Source organism: Typopeltis vanoorti, chromosome 8 (genome assembly GCF_054136105.1).
Source record: "Typopeltis vanoorti isolate ZY-2024b chromosome 8, IOZ_Tvanoo_1.0, whole genome shotgun sequence".
NCBI classification, from domain to species: Eukaryota; Metazoa; Arthropoda; class Arachnida; order Uropygi; family Thelyphonidae; genus Typopeltis; species Typopeltis vanoorti.
Genome location: NC_143556.1, coordinates 136,849,823 through 136,867,847, shown reverse-complemented (window position 1 = coordinate 136,867,847; position 18,025 = coordinate 136,849,823). Strand labels below are relative to the sequence as shown.

At 34.1% G+C, this 18,025-nt stretch overlaps 1 protein-coding gene across 1 annotated transcript in view; it reads right to left on the bottom strand.

Annotated features, from left to right (window-relative positions):
• Positions 1 to 18,025, bottom strand: part of how (protein held out wings) — a 208,414-nt gene that overhangs the window by 112,577 nt on the left and 77,812 nt on the right. Inside the window, exon 2 of the mRNA XM_090396334.1 lies at positions 6,983 to 7,116. Within this exon, the coding sequence (XP_090252460.1) occupies positions 6,983 to 7,116 (134 nt within the window). The remainder of the gene's footprint in view (positions 1 to 6,982; positions 7,117 to 18,025) is intronic.

The window sequence follows — 18,025 nt, the reverse complement described above, 5'->3', positions numbered from 1 at the left end:
TTTTTTCAACTTCTTTTTTTTTTAATTCATTTTATATATTTTTCTATTTTATTATTATTTTTTATATCGTTTGGATATCCTGCTCTAGAGACCCAACATGGAACTTTTTCAAGCTACATCAGGACTCCAATAAGCAATTGGAGTCCTGATGGTTACTCTGTTACCATCACAAACATCCATGCCTATGGCAGGATTTGTTATGGTAACAGAGTAACCATTTGCTATGGTTGCTCTGCTACTGTAACTATCACCCAGTCAACCTGCCATAATTATTTTTCCTCTTGCTTGCCACATAACAGAGAAATACCCTCGGTTCAGCTTTGACCTGACTGGATAATCTCATCGCATATTCTACTTTTGCAATCATGCTCGTCACTTTTCTGGCCAGCAATTTATATTCTTCACACATCTGTTCACTGAAAATGGTCTTGTACCTCCTCCATAACAACTTTTGTAACACTGCTTGCTTGATTTCACTGTTCATCCATCTCACTCCTACTCTATTTATTCATTAACTCTTGGTATGCAGTTATGCGCCGCTTGTGTTAGATACTGCATTCTTTTCCATGCACTGTGAACATCTTTCTCTGCACAACTCAACAACCCCGATGTATTAATTTATTAGCATATGGCTCACACACGATATACAAGTCATAAAATAAAAGAGACACTCAAGAATAGACTACAACTGTATGTCTAGATTGGTTATCCAATCAACTGCACTTGGTGTAGCATGGATGAAGTCAGACAGGTTTCCATTGTATGCATGTTGGACACAATCTACTGTGATATGACTAATTGTCTGGTGGGGTGATCCAGTCACACCTAGGTGAGGCAATCATGCCCTATTTGTAAAGGCAGTCTGCACTTCTGTCATGATTGGTACAGATTCTGTTAAGGGTAGACCAAGTTTTCCGAGGTAAGTCAAAACCCGAAGGCATCTGTGTTGGGTCCACTAATTCACGGAAGTCCCCTGTTGAAGTGTTAAGCCAGGACTCTTTCCATTTCTCCTTCATGTTAAAACTTGTCTCTGCAAGATTTTTCACTGTTAAGATTGGAGGGTGCCTTGACTTTAGCCTATTTATTTCAAGGTGCAGGATGTCTTTGTGGATTGGGAGATCTTGGATTTCCATGATTTTGCTGTATTTGTGTAGAAGAAAGTTGAATCTGTGGAGGTGGGATGTTGTTTAGTACTGGGAGCCAGTAGGATGGAATTGATTTCACAGTTCCAGAAATGAGGCACATAGTGTTAAGCTGAGCATCAACCAAGTACACATGGGCACTGTTCATCCATACAGGTGAACAGTATTCAGCTGCAGAGTAAACCAGACCAAGAGCAGTGGAGCATGGCTGCTGAGGCACCCCAAGTTGTTCCTCAGAGTTTTTGCAGTATATTGTTTTGTGTTTTTAGCTTGCATGCCATGTTAATGAGATGTGGTTTAAAAGATAGAGTTCTATCCAAAGTGACGCCCAGATATTTCTGGAATCTGTTGTAGCGTAGCAGTTTGTGGTTGAAGTAGACCATCAGTTCTTTGTTAGCCTGGTTATTGTTCAGGTGGAAGCATGAAACTGCTGTTTTGCTAGGATTTGGACATAATCTCCATTTGCAGAAGTATGCATCTAGGACTGCAAGGTCATTTGTTAGTATATCTGTAGTAGGGTTGATGCGTCTGGTGGCTAGAGGAATGTCATCCAATCAACAAAACTTTTTGGAAGCTGTAGTAGGAAAATCTGCAATGTATAAGTTAAAAAGGAAGGGAGCCAGAACTGACCCTTGTGTACTCCATTATCCGGTGTTCTTTGTTTACTTTTGTTCTCATCAATAAACACTTGAGACAGTTGCTTAGCATGTTTTCAGGCATTATTAGTAGCCTGCCTCTATGTGTATGTGGTGTGACAGAACCTCCTGATCACAGCAGATTTATGTCTGAATCCAGCCTATTCCACTGGGACTTGTTCTATTATCTTAAGAGCAATTCTATTGAGGATGAGCCTTTCTAGGAGATTATAAAAGGCACTAAGCAGGGTGATTGGTTGGTAATTTTCAGGTTTGTTGTTGGTTTTCTGTGGTTTTATGATGGGGGATAATTTTTGTCCTTTTAAACTCTTTTGGAAGTCTACCAGTCTAGAGGATGTTAGAGAAGAAGCAAGCCAACCACAGTCAAGCTTTCTGGCCTGACTTCAACAGAAAATTAGGATGAATTCCATCAAAACCTGGAGCCTTGTCTGGTTTCATATCCATTAAAGCAGTGTTAATATCTTCAAGAGTGAAAAGTCGCGAATATAAAGGGTCTGATGGTGAGCTATTTTCAAATATGTAAGTTCTTGTTTTATTTGAAAAGTGTGCTTATTGTCCTTGGCAGTATATCTTGATGTGTTGACAATATGTGATGCATATCACATATTGTCGTATCACACATAGGTGCCGCTGTAGCGCAACTGGAATATTAGGGGAACATTGTGCCCTTCGATTGGAAAAGACCTGGGTTCAATTCTCGTTGTGACAAGGGGAATCCATATATGGCCTTTTTCAGTTGAAGGCGAGTTCTCATACGGTGGTAGTAGGATTTTTTCTCCCAGAAACTCGGGTTTTTCATCCTGCATACAGACAAATCGGCCTTCAGAACACATGCAATTTACAGACGAAAAATACTGTTGTTGGTGATGATGGGCGATAGCTGGCATTGATGGTAGTAGTGGAGAGGAAGAGATGTATTTAGCAAAGAAGAGTAGTGTGCCCTCCCACGATGGGTCCTTGTACTCCCTAGAGATGTCACGAAGTAATAATAATAACATTGGTTAGGAGAAATAGCTGACTGTTCCCAGACAGGCAGGGTGCCACTACCTAGTTTTCTTAGAAAGCAATGTATTAGAAAGCAATCAGTTTCTTAGAACCCAATGTATTGATGCTAGAACAGAGCTGTTCTCATAATCAATTGTGTATACAGAAGTGGAGAAGCTGTAGACATTGGAAGGCTACATATCACTTCACAGGTTCCTCATATGGCTGCACACTTCCTATATAATAAATTTTGCTAAAACTATAACGAGGCATGTTGTTGTTTGGTTATAGTTCTCCATGAAAGAGGATGTTTGTATTGATTAACGTTATCTGAATCCAAACATGTTACAAATTCGACAATGCACTCTTTTATGATTTCCATATTGCTACATGGCTTATCTTTTCTTCTGAGTATATATGCTATTATAAGCAACAAGTAATTTCATTACTTTGTACTGTTATCACTTGAAATAATTGTTGTTTTTCTGAAGCTTCATATTTGTAGGTATAGATTTTCTTGGTTCTCCTTCAAATTTTGCATATTTGTTGTTCTTATGAGTACCAAACTGCTGATGAGCATAGTATCTCTTCACTGTTGAAATCACAGTATGACAAAGTAAACAAACAAGTAAATAAAGTAAACTTTGTCTGCAAGCATGTAGTAATGCAGCTCTCATTCTTCATTAAATACTCTATTCCCCTCATTGATTGTTCTCTTCTTCATATTTGGCATATTTGGAATATCAAATAAAGTTTAAAAATTAATCATCTAATTAAATTCAAATTAGATGATTAATTCAGAGGATATTTTTGAGATCAGGACTGGTGGTGGGAGAACTAGGGGACACCTATGGAAGCTGGGCAAGAGTGTGGTTAGCAGGGGTGTTAGAGCTGGGTTCTTTACTTTTAGAGTGGTAAATGAGTGGAATAAGCTGCCAGAGTCTGTTGTGGGTGCTATGACCGTGAACGAGTTCAAGACAAGGTATGATAGATACTGTGAGAGTGTAATCGCATAGTTGTGTGGACATGATGTTTAGGGCCTCCCTCGATGAGTCTAAGGACTCCTGGAGTCACCCGAAATAATAATAATAATAAAAATAAAAAAAATTCTACTCATTCAGATTATTATAAAATGACAATATATATGTCATTTTGTCATTATATTCAGTTTTGAAATAATGCTGGATTTAATATCCACTTAATTTTTATAAATTTGCATCGCCGAAGTGAAGCCTTCTGGCTCTTTATTTTAGTAAATACTTTTACGCACCAACCGAGAGTTCGCTTACAAAAAAAACACCTCTCCGATGTTTTCAACTTACTTAATACTGAGATTTTTGTTCTCTTAAGGTTTCTGCCTGGTCTCCGACGAAAACCAACCAGTTTGAAACAGCTGTCAGGCCAGTGAAACCTTCTCAGAATGGACCAATAGAAGAGGAATATATGGACACTTGGGTAGTGATCATCTCTCTCCTATAGGTCCGACTAGGGCAACTCTTAAATATTGGCGAGTGCATTCTGTAAGCTCTCTGGTCAAATTTCTTATGAAACTTTTATAGTTTCTATATTCGGCTTTGAAATAATGCTGGATTTAATATCCACTTAATTTTTATAAGTTGGCATCACCAAAGTGAAGCCTTTTGGCTCTTTATTTTAGAAAATTGGCAGGTATGTTTTCAGCAGCATCCAAACTCGATGATGATGGGTTGTTGGCCTCTTACATTTCCTTACTGACTGCTAAATTGGGAACACCGCATAATGTTGGTGAAGAACTAATCCTACCAACTGTTAGTGAGGTTATAAGCACTGTACTGCACAAGCCAGCCTCTGATATTATCAAGAAAATTGCTTTGAGCAATAATACAGTGCAATGAAGTATTGATGAAATGACCCACGATGTTGAAGATTCATTATGCGAGTATTTAAAAACAACCCAACTCTCTATACAACTCGATTAGTCTACTTTACCATATGTACGATATATAAAAGAAGAAAAAATTTGCCAAGAATTATTATTTTCTAAAAATTTGCTAACTGATACTAAAAGAGAATCGATATTTCATGCATTGGAAGAGTTTTTTAAAGAAAAAGAAATCCCTCTGAATAATATCTTGTCAGTTGCTACCGATGGTAATCCAGCAATGATAGGCACTATTGCAGTTTTATTGCATATTTCCAAGAAGCAGTGCCAAATGTCTTCACTGTACACTGTGCAATTCATCATCAACATTTAGTTGCTAAATACCTGAGTGATCGCCTACACAGGTCATTACATTATGTAATTACAGCAGTCAACAAAATCAAAAGTCATTCACTGAATGACAATTGTTTGGACAACTTTGTATTGGAAACAATTAAGAATTCAATTGCTTGCTGCTCCATACAGAAGTTCGTTTGCTATCAAAAGGTGCCTGTTTGAATCGATTTTATAAACTCTTTAACTCAGTGCTATAGTTTTTAGAAAACAGAGATGATCCTTTACAAGTCAAAAGTGATATAGCTTATTCGACTGGCTTGTTTAACAAATTTAATGAAGCAAATCTACAGCTCCAAGGAGATGAGCTGAATTTAATAAAAACAAAAGCTATTATTTCTGTGTTTGTGTCAAAACTTGTCCTGTACAAATGAAACTTAGGACAAGCAGAATTCAGCCAGTTTCCAAAGCTATCAACAGTGGAAAAATGTGATGAAGATGTGCTCAGCTATTGTCAACACTTGGAGGCTCTCTCCATTGTGATTTCAACCAACAATTTAAAGATATTCTTGAAATGAAAACAGGTCCAAAACCCCAATTGGGTTTTGGAACTGTTTTCAAGTACAAACACAGAAGAATCTTTACAATTACAAGAACTGATAGAAGTAAAAACAAATGAGGAATTCAAATTAAAATTAAAAAAAAAAAAAAAGGTACCAACAGTTTTGTTACAAAAGCAGATGCCCATACTTTGTCCTGGATTGTGGGCTATAATAAAAAAGTTTTTAATCGCATTTCCATCACCCTATTTAGTGGAACATGGGTTCAGTGCAGTCACAAATCGTTTAACTAAAAAAAAAAAAAGAAAGAAACTGACTATGGTAATTTAAGAATGCTGCTGCTGATAAATATAGAGCCAAATATCATAAATTGGTAGCAGCACACCAGACTCATCCTTCTCATTAGGATTGTTTTTAATATTACTGATCGTTATTTACTATTTTATGTGCGATTTTTATATATGTGCAATTTATGTCTGTTTTCTTAATTTTAATAGTGTTATTAAATTTTCAGCTCCAAATTGTCCTATGTTTAGATGCAATTTAATTTCTTTTGTTAATTTCAATAAATAGATTTAAAATTCCAGTTCCAAGGTTCAAAAATCTCTTCTACATACATAATAAAACACATTTCTTTCTCTATCTATCTGTTTGCTCACTTAAAACTTGAGAAAGAGCTGTTGATCTGATTTTCTTTTATATGTATCAAGTAGAGCTGGTTAGGTCTTAGAAAGTAGTTTCCAATGGGGTACTGAATAAATTTTTTTTGAAAAATGAGACAGTAAGCCAAATAAGTTTGGGAACCACTGGTCTAAACCAAGTAAAATCCTACTTCTAATTACTAATATTTACTGAAATTTAAAAAAAAAAAAAAAAAAAATTAATTGCATGCCACATGCAGAACAGCTGCTACCATGCAATACACTGAAAATTAAGAAATCCTTAGTCACCAACAGTATGAATGTACTATAGGTTTACAAAAAACTTTGTGGGTGTGAGAGAGACACACACTCACCAAAAGGAGACGAGTATAGCTTCTGCTATCAAATTAGCTGCAAGTTTAACTTTCTATTCATATCTGAAACAAAGACATAGGAAGTGACTATTACATAATTTAAGGCAATACACAAGTTCTAGGATGCATGCGTTGCATTAGAAGATAAAAAAATGTAAACAAATAAAAAATCATCTTTGGTCCACTGAAATTATTATTACATTATACCTACAAAAGGTGATAAACCTTTTGTAGGCAGAAATCATAAACCAGAACACTATGCAATGAGATTGACAATTCTTATTATGCAAGCAAGCAAACCATGAAGTTCTTTCATGTGAAAACTTTTTGCTCACACTAAGACCAAGTATAATTAATGATGATACTATCATTTTTGTTATAATTTCTATTAGAAATTAACATTTTATGGTGGCTTCATTAAGTATACTCACATCTGGATGTTCTTTAACTGGCACATAAACTTTCTCTGAGCGAGATACTATTGCTCCTTCTGCTTCTGGAAGTATAAGAGGATCCTTCCTAGCACCATTGATTTGGAATAAAGAGCTTCTTACTTTGCTAATCTCTGAAAATGAGGGGAGAAAATGACAAAGCTGCTAATCTTTAAATTTTAACTTCTCCTATAGTATTTTTCTAACTAGTCTGAGACTCAAAGGAAACTATCAATGTCGAAAGATAAAGGAATTTATCTGCATATCTAACTTGAACTTGTCTATTAGCTCATCAGTGCATTTTATTTATTTATTTTTTTCTTTTGGCTAAAATATAGACTTTAAAATTAAGTAAGGCAACTGAGGCTAAAAGAAAAAACTGTCAGATTTTAGGGAAAGACAATGTATACTACAATATTAATTAAAAACTTTAATTAATGCTTCCTATATTTCGGTAATGTTACATTACCATCTTCAGGGATCACAAAATAATGATATGTGCATGCAGGCACTAACACTAACCAAACGTGGCTGAAGAAAGCAACTGAAGTCAGTTCTAGATTCCTAAAGGTATCCCCTAGTAGACTAAATTGAGTTATATTGGCTGTTGGACTGATGTTCTTAGAATGTAAGCTTCCCAAATTTGGGGCAGTCTCATGCACCCATATTTGTTGAGGTTTGGGAAGTTTTTCAGAGCTGAGGCTGATTCCAGGAATAATCTCTCATATTTATACTTGGTGCGGTGTAGTAAAGTGGCTTTCTTCCAGTGTATTTTGTGGTGGGTGTCCAAAGCATGGTCAGCATGTCCTGAGTGCTATATTGGTGTAACTGGATATAGTCATTGTGTTCACATATCCTGATATTAACTGTCCTGCCTGTTTTGCTGTAGTTTTGCTTTGATGGAGTGGATAAGAGATGCCAATTTTTTATATGGTTTGTAACAGGTTGTTAGGTCATATTTTTTTTAGGATTTTTGTTAGCTTTTCAGAAGTACCCCAGATATAAGGAATGGTGATATAGATTTAAAGTAATCTCTGTTATGAAGGGGGGGGGGGGTAATTGGTTTTAATCTTTTTTGGATTTTATGGGGGGGTTGTAGAGAAGGTGTTAAGAATATGGTAAAGTTCAGTAGTCAGAGCATTGTTATCTGAACTGATTAATTTTGTCCTGTTATATAGGGTTTTTATAATCCCATATTGTTGAGGGAGGGGGGGGGTTGATTGCTGGTGAATGTATCTACCTGTATGTGTAGGTTTTCTGTAAACAGAGAAAGCCAGGGATGCATCAGGCTGGCGTCTAATCAGAGTATCTAGGAAAGGGAGATTGTTATTGTTTTCCTTTTCCAAGGTAAACTGGATCCTGGGATGTTGATTGTTTAAGTGTGTTAAGAAGTATTCTTCCTATATGTAAATATAGGAAGCATTAATTAAAGTTTTTAATTAATATTCTAGTATATGTTGTCTTTCTCTAATATCTGACAGTTATATATTACCAACATATAAGTTTATCTACAAGAATAAGAGAAAAGCAGAGTAAATTGCTTGCAATCAAGGGAAAGAATCAATGTCTGATTAAGTCAGAGCTAACTGCAGCTAAAAGATAAGATAGGTTCAACTGGTTCCCATCCCATTCATGTGCCATCTCCTATCCAGGAGGTTGACTGCCATGATATAACTCACAGCCGACTATGAACATAACGGCATGTGGGAGGCGATTATGCCCAAAGTATTCAGCCGTGAATACCCACATGAATAAGTATTCATGGCTGTAATCTGCGAGCGTATGTTCACGTGGCCGGTTTGCCTGTTCTGAGGACAAAAAACCGGAGTTTCTAGATGGAAAAAATCCTCTACTGCATATGAGATGGGTTAATTCACCTTTAGTGGAAAGAGACCAGATAAATATTCCTCACGTCATGGACAGGAATCGAACCCAGGTCTTTCCAGCCAAAGAGCTTCGTCTATATCAACTGGTTACAGATGCTGAAAAGAAATGGAGAATGAAAATAATTTAATGCACCCGTCATTTCCCCAAAAATTATTAGCAAAGCAACAGTTTGGAAGCCGTCTGATATGAGGAAATACAGAAGATATTATTATTCTCGACACCATTGTCTTTCACCATAACACCAGAGTGAAAACACTGGATGTGAGATGATCCTATCAAACAATTCTCAAACAATGTCTGAAACTGGTTTACTATTTCATGTTTCTGCTTTCACCACACCCACTCACTCATTCATCTCTCTTCTAGAAAAATAAACTGCACCTTACTTTTATGTTTACCTCACTTGTGAGAAGTCACAAGATCTATATCATAAAAATACTATGTATGGGCAAGTGATTTATGAGAAAAAAAATTTAATTATTAACATGTTTCTTGAAAAGCTAGGGACTGTATTCATTGGGAAAATAAGTATAGGGAAAGCTGTTTCAAAGAATGGCAGTAGACAGAATGAAAGATGAAATGTTGGTTCGATATGTTTGGAGATGCAGAACAGTGGCTGCTCTAGTTCTTGCGCAATCAGAGGAATGGCAACAGTCCGTTTAGTGGAGCATTAAGCAATACCCACAAAAAAAAAAAAAAAAAAAAAGTCATAAGACTTCTAGAAACAGAATATGTATGAGAAAGTGACTGAAAGAGGTGTTTGAAGGGGGGGGGGTCCACCTATTAAGTGGACTAATCTCTGGTATACAATCAAGAGCTTATAGGGAGGTTTTTGGTACACCACACCACAAATGTGAGAACAATATTCTATGGATGGTTGGATTTGAGATTTATGAAATGTCAGAAGTTGAACAGGAGAGAAGTAGTGTTTTGAGAATTAAAAAATAAATTTAAAAAAAAGTTTTTTTAGAGACAGAGAGCTACTGATGATTAAGGTGGCTGGTGGATAGATATCAAAGAGTAGTTTATTGAGGAGCTGAGTCCAGGAGAAGGTAGGTGACTAGTGGTATACCTCAGGGCTCAGTGCTTGGTCCTCTTTTGTTTAATTTGTACATTAATGATATTGGAAATAATTTGAAAGGAAATATCCACTTGTATGCTGATGATGCAAAATTAGGAAGAGAGATAGTAAATTCAGATTATGTAGATATTTATGACTTAAATAGGCTGATGGTATGGACTAAGGGAAATGGCTGTCAGTTTAATGTGGCTAAGTGTAAGGAGGATGAGATCACATGCTGTTTACTATATTAATGGAACTGAACTGCAAGAAGTTGATGAGGCAAGGGGCTTGGGAGTTATTGGACAGAGAACTTAAGTTTAAATGGTATATTGCAAAGGTTGCCAAAGCATCACATCAAATTACATGGTTGTTGAAGAACACACTGACAAGCAGGGATAAGGAAGTTATTGTTCCACTTTATAAGGCATTAATAAGACCGCATTTGGACTACTGTGCAACGATTTGGTCACCTGGATATCTCGGTGATGAAGAAATCATTGAGAGGATTCAGAGGCAAGTTACAAAAGATGGTTGCATGTCTGTGGGATGCTCCCTACGAGGATAGATTGAAGATCTGTGGGTTCCAAAAATTAGCTGATAGATGTAAGAGAGGAGATATGATAGAGGCATATAAATGATAGGTATTGTTTGAATAATGGTTAGTGTGTCAATGTAGGGTCTCCCATGATGAGTCTTTTGACTCCATGGAGACACTGTTATAATAATAATACGTCTATGCCAGAATAAGGTGGTAAAAGTCAGGCCAAAAAAAAAACTGATATGGAAAGAATATCAGAATATCAAAAATATGAGGGTGTGAAGTAGGTCCTTTCTTGTAGATAATCACACTTTGTTTTAATAGCATTTGAAATTTGCCAAATTGCCTTCACTTCACTTGAGAATTAGTGAAGTCAGTATTTAAAACATTGTCTATAGAAGATCTTAAAGCTTCATTTGAGAGGGTTTCTTGAATGAAGAACTGCAATGGAGAATGATGTCAGCAAAACTTAATAGGATTTTAAGTTAGATGTCATTGTTGTAAAGGAGGAAGAGCATAGATGAGAGTACAGATCCCTGAGGTACTCTAGCACTGATTAAAAGAAATCTGATAATTGAAAGCCATTTACCATGACATGCAATGAATGACCAGAGGAAGTTTGCAATCTAATCATAAAGGGAAGGAGAGCTCATAAGACTGTAGTTTGCTGAGGCCTCAATGCCAAACATAATTGAATGGCTTAAAAATATGAGTGACCACATGGGTGACTCCAAATCTTTTCATGGAGTCTGGACATTATGTGTAGGAGTCATGAACAGGAGTCCTTCACCTGTACTTCATGTGCTTGCTCTAAAAATTTTCCTAATATTTCACTCACTACCATGAAATACAATGTAAAAAATAATTGTGTCTCTGCAGTTAAAAAAACCCACAGACTAAAAAAAATATATCAAAAATGTATTAAAATAGAAAACACAACAAAAATTTACCCAAAAATGGCAACAAAATAAATACCATATATATATAAAAAAAAAAAGAAAAACAAAACCCCTTCCAGATTGATTATCTACATTCTGGGATTCAATTGTGATGTCAATGACTAGCACCACCACTTACAGACATCCAAGCAATATGTTAGCCATCACAGAACTTCAAATAGCATCCTCCATGACTGTCTCACTTAAACTTTCCATATTATATCAGCAGGGCCGCATTTACCATTAGGCACGAGCTGGGGGCCTCACTCTCTATGGGGCCACATTTTAAAACCATACTCCTCACAAAGAAAACAATAAAAAAACAACGTAGTTATAGTTGCAAAATAAAATACTTATTTTTAAATATTAAATTCATATTATAAAAAAAACTAGAGGCCACTGAAAAATTTGTGAAGCCTCCTGCTTCCATTTGAAACACATTGTTCTTTCCTTAGAATATAAAACTAACAGGAACTCCTGTATTCCATAAAATTCACGTATGTAAGCATACCATTTCTTTGCAGGACATATATACACGTCCAGCAAACCTGGATAATATTCTGTCCACCTGTTGAAAGAACATGGATAAGAAGTGCAGTTTGACTGTCATGACCATTAGAAGGGGCAATAATCCTTCACGCTGAAAAGAACACTTAACTAGATTACCTGACATACGTAATAGCTACATTCAGTTGCCTACAGCAAGAAACGCAGTTGCTTGCCATTTGCTCGGTAACCGGAATCTAAGTTATATGAGTTATAATTTTAAGAGGAACTTGTGGCATAGTAAATTAATTAATAAAGAAACACATAAAAACCACAGTGATATCTTGAATTAGTAAAAGGACAAATATTTCGTACTAAAATTAATAGTACATCTTCAGTGTCTGTTACAGTAATAGGAATGGAATACAGGCAAAATGTTCGGTGGATCACCTATTAAAATACAATTGTTACCGCATGCTAGGAAATAATAGAAATTAACAAATTTAATCTATTAAGATAAATGGTTTTTTACATAAGATAAAAGTCTCCCAGATCTTTGAGAGACATACAGTCATTTCTATTTAAATTCGGTGAGTGTAAGATAGTTTCACAACTTTCTTTGAATAAGCGTTCATATTTGAATCTGCATCTATGGAGGAGGAGAAGAGCTTTATCCCACTGGACACTATGAGTAGAGTCAATACTGTGCTGCACCAGACCAGATTTCAGAGGTTTATTATAATCAATATAATATTGATGTTCTTTTATTCTTTTTTCCAAAGAATTGCCTGTTTGTCTAAAATAAGAGACATCGCATTCGCAAGGTATTTGGTAAACACCAGCCAAAGATAGAGAAGACAGTTTATCCTTTGTAGAAGGTAATAAAGAAGAAATTTTGTTGATAGGAATATATGTTGGAATCAATTGATACTTTTTCAGAATTCTACCTATAGGTTCTGAGATTCCTGGAATGTATGGAATAGGAACTCTACAGACTGTTGAAGAAACTGTATGTATTGGAACATAAGAGTCAAGTATCTGCTGGATTTGATTGGAGTTGTAATCATTTGTTTCCATTAACTTTTTAATGACGGGAAGTTCTTGTTGTAAGATTATTGGGGAAGAGCAAACTTATGAATCATGAATAAGACTGCCTATGAGACAAAAGTATCCAGCCTATTAGAAGACACCACGACCTATCAAGAGATCACACGTAATCCTACTAATTCACAAATTAAACAACTAAATAAATTACTTGATGAAGTTATCAGCTGGGATCCTAACTACAATGATAAAATACGCGCCTACTTTGGAAGAACTCCTCGTCTATATGGACTTCCTAAAATCCATAAAGAAGGCTGTCCTGTAAGACCTATCGTGAATTGTATCGATTCTCCAACTTATCGGATTGCAAAAGTATTATCACGTTCCTTAAGTGCTCTCACTGGTCATTTCCAGATCCTATATAAAAAACTCAACAGATTTTCTTGAAAAAAATCAAGGATATTAAAATTACAGATTCTGAAATGTTATTCAGTTTTGATATCATTTCTCTTTTCACCAATATCCCATTAATCGATACAGTCAATTCTTTATATGAAGATTACCCTCCAGATATCGCAAGGATATTCGAATATATCATCCACTCAGGTTATTTCAGTTGGAAAAACAAAATCTACAAAACAAACTGAAGGTATTGCCATGGATAGCCCTCTGTCTCCACCTTTGGCAAACTACCATTTGAAAAAATTCTAAGATACTATGTTCTCATCCATTCATCCTCAACCATCTCTTTGGTATCGTTACGTCGATGATGTTTTTGCTGTTTAGCCACACACTGAAGATGAACTTTCCACTTTTCTACAACGGATAAATAACCTTCACCCATGCATCCAATTCACTATGGAAAAAGAAAACTCTGGTACTTTACCATTTTTGGACATCCTCCTTACAAGAACATCTTCTGGTACCTTATCTACAAGCGTCTTTCGAAAACATATGTTTACTGGCAGATACATTCACAAAAAGTCTCTGCACCACACATCTCAAAAATTTGGCATTCTTAAATCTCTAATTCATAGAGCACATAAAGTTTTTTCTGCCCCAATAATCTTACAACAAGAACTTTCCATCATTAAAAAGTTAATGGAATCAAATGATTACAACTCAAATCAAATCCAACAGATACTTGACTCTTATGTTCCAATACATACAGTTTCTTCAACAGTCTGCAGAGTTCCTATTCCATACATTCCAGGAATCTCAGAACCTATAGGTAGAATTCTGAAAAAGTATCAATTGATTTCAACATATATTCCTATCAACAAAATTTCTTCTTCATTACCTTCTACAAAGGATAAACTGTCTTCTCTATCTTTGGCTGGTGTTTACCAAATACCTTGCGAATGCGATGTCTCTTATTTTAGACAAACAGGCAATTCTTTGGAAAAAAGAATAAAAGAACATCAATATTATATTGATTATAACAAACCTCTGAAGTCTGGTGCAGCACAGTATTGACTCTACTCAATGTCCAGTGGGATAAAGCTGTTCTTCTCCTCCATAGAGGAGAAGAACAGATTCAAATATGAACACTTATTCAAAGAAAGTTGTGAAACTATCTTACACCGACCGAATTTAAATAGAAATGACTATATGTCTCTCTCAAAGATCTGGGAGACTTTTATCTTATGTAAAAAACCATTTATCTTAATAGATTAAATTTGTTAATTTATATTATTTCCTAGCATGCAGTAACAATTGTATTTTAATAGGTGATCCACCGAACGTTTTGCCTGCATTCCATTCCTATTACTGTAACAGACACTGAAGATGTACTATTAATTTTAGTACGAAATATTTGTCCTTTTACTAATTCAAGATATCACTGTGGTTTTTATGTGTGTTTTTTTAATTAACCTATGAGTTATATTCATTTTTTGCTGCTTGTTTATATCGTATAATTATAGTTTTTAATGCCAGTGCAAAATAAGAAATTCTCTCATACTTTTTTTCACTTCATATTATATCACTTCGGAAGATTAATGTCACTATCATTTTTTTTGCTAATTATTTTAATCGCCAATACATTTTAAAATTCTCCCAGAACTTGACTGAAGATAATTATTTTTGTTCCAAAATTAATTTGGAACAGCCTCCACTGTTCCAAATTAAGTTTTCTTTTTTTATTCATAATCTTAATTCAAAGCTTAGTTCACAGATTGCACGAAGGTTCACACTTTTAAATTTTGCTTTATACAGAATCATATGTAAATCTTGAATCATATAATGTAATGCATAAGTTTTATAACGTAATCTGTAGGTTTTTGCATTTCAACTTTCTTAGTTTCCCTCTAATCACTCACTACAAATCGAAATAAAAAAAGCAGTTATGAAGTCGACTGTTATGTACGTATTTTCAGCTAATTTCGATATTATGTGGCAGTTTTGAAGTAGCAATATTTTCCCTACAGTTTATCTTTTGAAACATGTGTGGGTGCATGCATCAAAATGAAATTTTATTTCCAAAATTTTCATAACAGAATTAAATCGCCTTTAATGGCTAACTCCCCCTTCCCAAAAATTATCACCACACACACAAAATACTTCTAGATAACATATGTGCACTTTCTTTTTATTTGAATTCGTTATTTTTCCAAAGTAACTCTACTGTTGCAGTTTTAAGCAAAAGATAAAGGCAAAGAGTCTCCGATAAAATACCATTGGATATAAATTTTTGATATTAAAAAGACTCACAATCGGAAACCCCGAGTAATTCAGTTTAACATCATTTGTTGTTCATAAAAAAAAAAAAAATCTTTCCAAAAATTGAAATGTGCGACCCATATAATCTTATTTGTAAGGAAAGAAAGCAAAATATCATATTTATTTCAATAAATGTTATTTAAAAAATATAAATATTTGACATAATTTTTCCAATGCAAACAAACATTTTGATTATTTATTTTAGCACATGTGAAATTTGTTTTTATTTTGAGAAGAGACACAATAAATAAATTGTGCAGCAAAAAGGGTCAAATATTGTAGGACAGTAAAGGAAATTCCAAGTAATACAGTGCACATAAAGACAATAATCTGTTAACGGCAGGGGGGGGGGGGTAACTGCATTTTAACAGATAGAATGTTATATGAAGTTTCATCAGCATTCTAGCTTTTTATTAGATCAAGGAGATTTTAGGGTATATTTTGAGTTATGTTGAACAGATATATTCAACATAACTTAGCCAGTTTTGTTGTAAAAAGTTTTGCATTTGAAGAAATATTAGCAGCATAATAATAAAATAGCAAAATTCATAATGCTTCAGAATAACTTGATAATTTTGATAATACCAAAACAAGATGAGACACATCTGTAGAAATCTATTATTATTAGAGTCCTTTTAATTATGAACTCTATAAAGATATACTTAATAAATTGGTTGTATTTTTGTGTTTTTACTTAAACTAGTTTCATTTTGTCATAGATGGTTTTTGCTTCTGGACCACCTGGACTTTTAGACTATTGATATCAATATTACTAAATTCCAATCTCCTTCTCTGGAAATTTTCTCTTAGTAAATGTTTGACTCGTGTTGACCAACCACTGAGTGACTTAGTAGTTTAATCAAGAGATTAAATATATGGTCAGTTTAATCCATAACGTTCTTAAGAATATTTCACCCTGTGATATCCCAGAATCCTGTTAGGAAAGAACAGATCGCTGTTATTGAACTTGCAATCATTTTGAAACACATTCCTGAGACAACAAAGGTTTTTTTGTGTGCAGCTGCTATTTGTATTAATTAGTTGGGTAAGAGCAGTTTCTATATCATGTAAACAGAACATTTGATTTTCAAGTTTATTATTATTTAAAAATTAAATTGATTTTTCGGTTCATTTTTTTGTGCATCAAGATTCTAGTTATTTTAGGGTAAAATGTCGAGTAAAGAAGTGGATGTTAGCGAGCATAGCAAAGTTAACGTTACTATTTATTGCCTCTATGTTTTAACTAAAACTGGAATTATTATGTTTATTACTGCAACTTAAAAAATTCAAAGCTGAAGTTGAATAAATCTTAATAATTATGCAATAAAGTTGCAACTGAATTAATCCTATATATATATATATATATATATAAAAAATATGCTTTTTATGTGAATTCCAGGTCTCCAGTAAGCAAGGTGGTCTCGCACTAAGCAACAAAATTTATCTTTCACCTAAAGTTCGGTGGTTGGAAAGCAGATATGTTAGCCATTCTGTCAACCAGGGAGGCATACTATGTTACTGCAAACTGGAATGTTTTATGTTTATATTTAGATCCATGTTGTAATTCCATAAATATGACAATTTTTGCTACAATTTTTATTACCGTAAATTCAAAATTTTTATTTTTAGTGAGAATATCTGAACTTTACAGTTGATGAAGTTCCTATTTTTACTTTGATTAGCAAGCTTAATTTGATTGCATTTAAATTCTTTAAAAAAAAAAACTTTTATCGCTATATTAATTATTACCACACCTTTTAATAATTTTTTCGATATTCAGAATTTTTGTAGCAACCATGATGCTTGATATCAATATCAAGCATCAAGTAACAAAATCAATGTTCTCAACATCAACAATCAACACTGCAACTGAAATCTTTCACAGAAAGATTTTAATGACATCTTTCTTTAAATTAATTATGATTCAATTATATGGAATATTTAAAAGTATAAATAATATATATATTTAGAATTACATTAAAAGATTTTAAACTATTTAGAAAATTTAATATTAAATATAAAGTATCATAGAAGTTGCATAATTATTTATAATTCATCGATATAAGTTACTCATTCATTTATATAAAATGACTTACGTTTCTGGTTTAATATTAATATTTACTGTATACATGTGAAATTCATTTTAATTTTGGGAAGAGACACAATAAATAAATTGTGCACCAAAAAGGGTCAAATATCGTAGAACATGAAAGGAAATTCCAAATAATGGTAATTAAACTGATAGTTTAGTTACCGTTATTTGGCTAGTATTTGTAAAGCAGTATACTGTATACAAGTTTATATATACCTAATCATATAGTTAAAGTAGTTGTCACAGTCGGGTAAGAATATAATTTTCAATTAAA